Source organism: Octodon degus, unplaced genomic scaffold (genome assembly GCF_000260255.1).
Source record: "Octodon degus isolate 3935 unplaced genomic scaffold, OctDeg1.0 scaffold00268, whole genome shotgun sequence".
Taxonomy (NCBI): domain Eukaryota; kingdom Metazoa; phylum Chordata; class Mammalia; order Rodentia; family Octodontidae; genus Octodon; species Octodon degus.
In genome coordinates, this window is record NW_004524844.1 from 240,008 (window position 1) to 248,070 (window position 8,063).

At 51.3% G+C, this 8,063-nt stretch overlaps 2 protein-coding genes across 6 annotated transcripts in view; one reads left to right on the forward strand and one right to left on the reverse strand.

Annotated features, from left to right (window-relative positions):
* LOC101578889 (kallikrein-2) overlaps nucleotides 1–6,103 on the reverse strand; it is a 35,903-nt gene extending 29,800 nt beyond the window's left edge. For all 4 annotated transcript variants that reach the window (XR_002819170.1, XM_023706759.1, XM_023706758.1 and 1 more), the window contains exon 1: nucleotides 5,890–6,103. Coding sequence is in view for 3 of the 4 variants with exons in the window: in XM_023706759.1 (XP_023562527.1) it covers nucleotides 5,890–6,094 (205 nt within the window). In the remaining variant the exon portion in view is untranslated. The remainder of the gene's footprint in view (nucleotides 1–5,889) is intronic.
* A 392-nt stretch (nucleotides 6,104–6,495) lies between these two features.
* Klk15 (kallikrein related peptidase 15) overlaps nucleotides 6,496–8,063 on the forward strand; it is a 5,350-nt gene continuing 3,782 nt past the window's right edge. Inside the window, exons 1-2 of one of the 2 annotated variants that reach the window (XM_023706761.1) lie at nucleotides 6,496–6,566; nucleotides 6,821–6,894. In XM_023706761.1, coding sequence (XP_023562529.1) covers nucleotides 6,541–6,566; nucleotides 6,821–6,894 — 100 coding nt within the window. In that variant the 5' untranslated portion in view covers nucleotides 6,496–6,540. The remainder of the gene's footprint in view (nucleotides 6,567–6,820; nucleotides 6,895–8,063) is intronic. The other variant, XM_023706762.1, reaches the window with a different exon arrangement.

Here is an 8,063-nt window from a genome sequence, read left to right on the forward strand (position 1 = left end):
TATTAACTATAACCAGAACTTCTGACTATTAAACCTGACTTTTCTAGATGCATGATCCAGTAATTTTATTTACTGTAGCATTTAATAGCTTATTAACGTTTACTGCACCTCTGGTGATACATTGTAAGTTAGTCATTATCCAACAGCTCTAATTTAAAAATGAAATATAAAATAAATTTGATACTTTTTTATAAAAAAAAAGTAAAGCCATATTAATATGCTGAGCTGTAAAAGGCTCAAGTCAGCAACTTCTGACATTGCCAGTCTTACAGAAAACCCAGTACTATTATGGACTACTGGGCTTTATTGGAATATTTTGCTGAATTCAAGCACCTATAATATTTAAATGACAAAACTAAACAAAAAAGAGGATACAAATGAACGACCATTTTGTATCTGTATATTCAAAATAGTTAGGATAGATATATAGCCACATTCTCTTAATTCAATGAATAGAAAGATTTGCTCTAACAGTGTTTGTAAATAGAATATCATGTCTGCATCTTGTACAATGAATAACCATTAAGACAACAATATGCAATATATTAATTATTGAAACTAGGCTTACTAATCGGATTTTGAAACTGTCTCATTGTTATTTGTTTCCCAATAAAATTATTGGAAAAAAAAATTTTTTAAGTGCCTGCTTTGGCAGACTCGGGGGCCTGCTGTGCCGGCCCTGCCCCTGGGGTGCACTGAGACAGCAATTGAGACTGGGCATAGTGGCCTGTGCCTGTAATTCCAGCACTTGGGAGACTATAAACAGGAGGATCAGTTCGAGTCCAATCTACACAGTGAGACCCTGTATACCCTGTCCTAAATACAAAAAATAATAATATAATATAATATGGTCAAAAATAAAAATAAAATAAATAAAAATCAGTGATTTCCATGTCCAGTGATAAACAAGCACTGGAATCCCTATCTCTTCCTCCCTCAGAGCCAGGCCTCCAGGTCCAGCCTGCTTCTTCAGAAGTAGGGGTGCAGGTCCAGTTTCCTCCCTCAGATCCAGGGTTTAAGACTAGCCTGCTCCCTCAGACTCAGGGTCCCAGCTCAGCCCCTCATTCTTCAGTGGAACAAACCTTCCAAAGATAAACATGTTTGTGCCACCTATGGCAGCAGGCTTCAGGACAGCAACAGCAAGGGACAGCAACAGGAAAGGCAGGTTTCTGTCTCCTCCCCCAGCACAGACCAAGATGAAGTCCAAGAGAAAAGCGGGGCTCTGTGTGTGGTGTTCTCCCCACAGGACGTCACTCTCCCTGGTCCTGAGCAATCTCATCTGTAACACAGGGTCTTCATAAAAGGGCTGAAATAGGGCATGCCCATAGTCCCCGCAGGCTGGGAGGCTGAGACAGAAGGATGGAAAGTTCAAGCCCAGCCTGAGTGATTCAGCAAGACCCTGTTTCAAAGGATATAAAGGGCTGGGGATGTAGCCTAGTGTGACAGCCCTGAGTTCAATCTATAGTACCACGAAGAAAATAAATTTTAAAAAGAAAATATGGTTCAGTGATTGTAAAATACGTATCACACCTGCCAGGTCAAGGAACACAGCTTTCTCTAGCCTGGATCCCATTTGCTGCCCGGGTTCTGAGCCCAGGGGACACAGGAGTGACGAGGAGGAGGATCACTATGTTGGTGCTGGTTGTGGTGATGCCAGGCATGGATGTGGGTCTGAAAATGCTCCTGCAGCAGCAGTGAATCTTCCCACTTTATGGGCAAGGCACAGAAAGGCCGCGCGTCGTGCCCAAGGATACACAACGCTGCACGGCAGGGACAAGATTCAACCCAGCTCGCTAGTCCGGTCTCTCAGGCAGGAGCCTGCTTGCATGATTTACAGGCTCCTCCTGGCTCTTAGTTCATCAACCCTAGGAAGGCCCCACCCCTGCCTAGATTGCCCTGGTCCTCACATCCCTGCAGCCCAGGGTGACCTCAGACAACACTCAGGGTGGGACTACAGCCTCTTCCATGGGAGCTTAGCTCCTCAAAGGAACTAACTGAGGATGCTTGGGGAGAGTATTTGGAGGCCCTTTGGTGATCGGATTTGAAAAGGTGAGGAACTGAGACACCAGGGTCTCCCAGATTATTAAGCAGTAGAAGCACATTGGAACTCAGGCAGTCTGAATTTGGAGCTGTGCGCTGAAACTGCCCCTCAAGCAGTCCCATGAGGAGCAGAGGCTGGGGGGTGGGGGGCTAAATGACAGGTGGCCTGAGTTTCGGCCAGTAGGAGCCCAGCCTTAGCACTGGAGTGGCAGGTGCAGAGGTTGTCCCTGAAGCAAGGACTGGAGGGGTACTCTTCCAGCAAGGGAGTCCCAAAGGGCCTGGAACTCTAGGCTGAGTGTTTGGGCTTTGTCCCAGGTTAATGGGCTGGAGGGACAGGGCGGGAAAGGTGAGCTGTGCTGGAGCCAGGCCAAGCAGCAGAGAGGAGGGAACAGGGCAGAGAGAGGGAGGGACAGAAAGGAAGGGCTGGGGACCAGGGAGCTGCATGTGGTGAAGGGAGGAAAGGAGTGAGGATGCTGTGAGTGGGAGGAGTCTGCCCATATGACTGTGCCAGCCCAGGGTGCACTTCAGGATCCTGATGAGGGGGGGTGACATCACCACAGAACAGGCTCTCTTGCTCTCAAGGGGGACCTTGTGATGACTAAAGCTCTTAGGCCTAGCACCAGGAAGCCCTTTTTTGTTTGTTTGTTTGTTTGTTTGTTTGTTTGTTTGTTTGTTTTTACTTATGTTTGTTGGTACTGGGGAATTGAACTTTCCAGGTAGGCATTTATGCCACTGAGCTACATCCCCGGCCCATCCCTGGCTGTTATTGCCCTAGTATGATCCTGTGGGGGAAGATGGGAGCCTGCCAGGTGTTCCTCAAACCTTGGCGTCTTGATTTCAGTGTGACCTTTGCCTGCTGTGCCTCTCTGGGCCTCATTTTCCTCTATGCTAACCTCCTCCTCATGCAGTCAGAGGAGCCCTTGGCACAAGGCTTAGCCAGAGAAGTCCCTGGCACCCCATAAATGAAGTGTTCCACCAAGCTGAGGCCCCGTGTGAGGCCCCGAGACATTGAGCATGAATTTGTGGAGTGACAGAGGGACAAAGGGGGCCAGGATGTCTGCACTTCTGGGCTTGTACAGTGCTGTAGCCCTGAATGTCTACAATGCCTGTTTGGGCCTCCAGAACGTGGGAAGCTCTGGGCTCCAGGGTACGGGGAGCTTGGTGGATCAACACAATCCTAAATTTTAGCATCCAACATATCTAAGGTCCTAGACTGCTAGTATGTCTTAGGATCTGTTTTAGAACCTAAAAAGATGATGCTCTAGGGATTTTAAAAGCCCATGGGATGAGACCTGCTGAGCCCCAGTCATGCAGCTACTCCCCATAAAGGTATGGCCTTCCAGACAGAGGAGGGACCGTGTGTTGCCTGATGACCTAACGTAGGTCCCTCCTGCAGTCTGGACCTGCCCCATTGCTAGAATAGAGAATTGCTCAGGACCCTCTAGGGTTCTGAGACACCAGAAGCCAGCTTCAAATACCTGAAGCCTTGAGTCATCTTAGTGTTGAGGTCTGGCTCCCAGAATGTAGAACCCAGATTTCAAGTTCGTCATGGTTTGGGGTATTTTGCAATGTGAACAATACAATACAGGACACATTTCATAATATTAGTTTATAGGGAATCACCCAAAGAATCATATCACAAGGAGTGCAGGAAATCTGCTCACACTCTAAAGACCAAAGAATCCAGCTGAGGGCCTGGACCCTAATACCCTGCATGAGTCCAGAAGAAAACCTAGAGATCGTAACAGTGCCCCCCACAAGTCCAATTGGAGACCTAGAGCCTACGACAATGTCTCATGCAGACTCACTTCAAGGATCTGCACTGAGAAGGCCCAAAGGTCCACAGTGGAAGCTAGGAAGTCTATGCCAATGGAATAGAGGTTCTATGCTAGCAGGCTGAGGGATCTGAACTGGAGCCAGGAAGCAACACTCAAGGTAAGCACCAGCGCTCCCCAAAAGGTATCACAGCCGTCCTCAGCACCAGTGAGGTCCCAAGCTCCAGTGATGAGGAAGGCTGAGTTCCCATCAGGAAAGCCAATGCGGCAAGCTCTCCAGGAGGCTGAGCAGGGCACCATCTTCCCCTCTGGAGCCAGGAAGTGGTGCTCAAGATGAGGACCAGAGCTCCCCCAAAGTGAACCATAGCCATGCTCAGTGACAGTGAAGGTCCTGAGCTCCTCCAGCAACAGGATCAGCCAAGTTCCCCAGGAAAGCCAGCATGGCAAGGCCATCCAGCAGAACAGCCCAAGAGAACCATGGCTTCCAGCAGCTTCAACAGCTTCTCCAAACAGCATCCCAAACAGTGTTTTGGCAGCTTCTCCTTGTCTGCCTCTTACACTGCTGGCAACAACCTTCAGGTGGGCCTCCCACACCCAGCACCACGCTAGTTCAATTCAGCTGGGTGTAACAAGTTGACCACAAATCCACTACAAAGCTCCAGAATGCAGGATCACTACTGCAGGGTCCCAAATGAAGACCCCACACTCCCAGTCTCTAAATTCATATTGAGTACTCAAGATTCTAGCAATCTCAGCATCAGGGAAGCCAGGCCCATCTCCCAGCACAGCCTCATAAATGTGCAAGGGAGATTTGAAACTTCATGCTTGTCACTCAGAATCTAGACCCAGACTCTAGAATCAAGACACCAAAATACAAAATGCAAGCTTTGCCATTTGTACCTCAGGGCCCAGGCTTCACACAGCAAGTGCAAAAGATTTCAAACACAAGTCCCAGGTTCCAAACTCTTCATCTGGATTCTAGATTCAGATGTCCAGAATCCAAGCCCAAGACATTGTGGGTCACTCCAAGACTGACTCCAGGGTGTGGGGAGATGGCTCAGTGGAATAAGCACTTCCTGGGCAAGCACAAGGGCCTGATTTCAATCCCTGGTTCCGCCAAAAAAAAAAAAAAAAAAAGACTGACTCCAGAACCCAGTTCAAGATCCCAGAGTCCACAACTCAGACATCAGAATCCACACTCCAGATTTCGGGTCCAGAATGCCAAATTCAAGACCCCAAAATCCAGAACTCACGGGGCAGATTTTAAATCTCAACCCTAAATCCAGAATCCAGCATCTAGAGCCCTACCGGAAGCACAAGGCATAGAACTCCAGAATCCAGTCCCCACACTCAGTCCCCAAATTTCAAGCTGTATATTTTTTTATGTATCTTTGAGACAGGTTCTCCCTGTGCAGTTCAGGCTGGCCTTGAGCTCACTTTGTAGCCCAAGATAGTCTCAAACTCGCAACAATCCTGCCTCAGCCTCCTGAGTTCTTGGGATTGCAAGTGTACCCCACCACGCCCAGCCAAGCTCTGTATTTTGATGTCCTCCAATTTCTACTCCTGTCTTTCTGTCCCTTTCCCCTGCAGGAACTTCCCTGAGGCAGGGGGGAGGGGCGACAGCTTCTTATAGATGCAGACAAGATTTCAGCCTCATAAATGCTCATTAGACTGAGTCCCTACCCCACCAGCCACCAAGTTGTCCCTGCCTATAAACCTCGTAGCCACATCTCACCCCACCCCACCCACTGCACCGCACCTCTAGACCCAGGTGGGGCTGGGAGCTTATAAATTCAGGAATTCTACTGTCTGTTTCCTTCTGCTGGCATTCAAACTACCCTAGATGCTGCTGGCAGATCTGGAGGGGGTAAGATCATTAAGAAAGAACTTGGGAAGGAGTTGGTGAGGAAAATACGCAGTGCCCTGGTCTCGGGAGGAGACATCAACCATGCTGTAAGTTTCAAGGGCACTGGGTAGGTCCCTATGTTCTTTACTGAGTTAAACCTGAACCCATGAAAATATCCTGGAGCCACCAGAAGGAGCGGGGCTAATGGAGTGGATCAGGAGGACTTACCTGAAAGTACTGGTCCTGCAGCCAGGACAAGCTCAGGAGAACATGGTTCAAGCCAGTTCAGAGCAACTTCTCCAGCACCTCCCGTGTGCCAGGCCCCATGCTGGGCAATGCTGGGGACACAGAGAGGAGCTAACCTGAGCCCCCCCTCCACTTTAGGACCCCCCAGATGGGGTGGGACGCACAGGGGCAGGCCACACCGTGGCATCTGCAGGCATCTGTGGTCATCTTTGTGCTACTGGGGGCAGGATGGGCATTGTGGGGCCCAGAGACACCTGTTAGGTACTGGGCCTTCCAGAACAGGAGACAGGTGAGCCTCACAGGACAAATTCTAATTTGGAAGATGAGGCCAAGGACTTCAATTCACTCCCAAAGCTCACCAAGGTCTCCCACAGGCCAGGCCCCGGGCCCAGCAGTCCTGGGAATTTACAGTCCTCAGACCAGGTCTGTTCACTGGCAGTTCTCAGTGTAACAGGAGAGGCAGGCACCCCAGTGGGGCGGGGAGGTTAGACAAGGTCAAGATCGTGGGAGACCAGCCAGATGGGCCACTCTGTCCCTACAGGGCTGGGTACAGAAAGACCCTTGAGACCTTGGGGACAGGCTGGGAGAGTGCTGGACTGGAGGGGGACCCAAGAGGCCAGAAAGGGGGCTGGGATGGGTGCCCAGGCCAAAGCATTGGGGTTGGTGAGAGACTCCCAGGCTGCCGGCAAGTGCTGGCACCTGACAGGCTGTGAGGCACCTGGGGCTGTCCTAGTGCTCTAAGAACAGTGAAGCCTCCGAAGACAAGGTACTCAGGGGATGGCGGTGGAAGAGCAGGGACAAGGGAGGCACTGTTGATCAGCAGTAGCAGCTGGGGGAGCTGCAGTCAGTGCCCAGAAGGATCCTGGTGGGGACAGAAGGGTCCAAAGTCACCCAGCTCTCTCTCCCACCACAGATTTAAGCCAGACCCTGACTCCTCCTCCACAACGTGGCTTCTGCTCAGCTTCTCCTTCCTGCTGACCTCTGCAGGTAAGAGGGGGTGAGGTCGCATCTATGGGAGTGTGGTGCTCCTTTCCCCAGAAGGCCTGGGCCCTGGGACCTTCCAGCCCCACCTCACCCCGAGGCTACCTAATAACCCCACTCCCAGCCTGGCTGAGTTCCCTGCCAACCTAAGAGCCATGGGGGCCCCTGAAAGTGCACCACCTGCGGCTTCTCCTTCTCTGACGGTGAGCACAGCTCTGGTGATACACAAACCTGAATCCTGAGTCTGAATCCTGCCGCTGCCCCTTCCCTGCTGTGTGACCCTGAGGACATTGCTTTACTTCTCTGGGCCCCAAATGCCTGTGTATAAGACAGCACCCCCTGTGGTGATCACACAGTGTCTCAATGGTGTAATGTAGGTCATGCATATGCTAAGCGCCAGGCCGAGGTGCAGGAGCCAAGAGCTCAGATCCTTAGTTCAAATCCCACCCCTACCACTTTCTAGTTCCTGAATGTCTCTGTGACTTAGGTTTAAAAACAGCCTTTCTAACATCTTGGGGTTATGAGGTTATGGTCCTTAGGGTCCTGGGAGCCATGAGGTGAGCAGGTTCCCAGCAGGTGCCAGGTATGGCGCTTGGCACTCACATACAACACCCTCAGGCAGGGGCTACCCTTGTCTGATAAGGGAGGGAGCTGGGTGGCAGGGGAGCGCCAGACCAGGCCGTGCTGCCTCCCATAGAAGAAATAAATGTAACTTGATGCCTCTGCCCTGGAGAAATTGGGGGTTGGATGCTCATTAACTATTCTTCCCCCACTTGAGCCCAGGGCCCCCAAGGTCTCCACTGTGCTGCCAGCCTTCCCTGGGGCTCTCCCTGTGCTCAGTCCTCTGCCTCCCACCTGCCAGCTGCACCCAGCAGAAGCCTCCGCCCTCTTCCAGCTTGGACTGGCCGGGTGCAGCCTGGTGCCCATCTGTTCAGCCCTGCTCCTGGGACAACCGCAGCCCTCCTTTGTTAAGCCTCTCAGCCACCACATCCGCATTCTCCTGGCCTCACCAGCACCTGGGGCTCAGTTTCTGACCTTGGTGGGCAGAAAGGGGCACTGGGTCCTGCTATGCAAATCCAGCCCAGCGTGCACATCAGGAGGCATGGCTGTGGCCTTGCAGGGGACATGGCCGCACTGTGCAGGGTAAAGGGTTACAGCCCTGTGACCTGGAGATG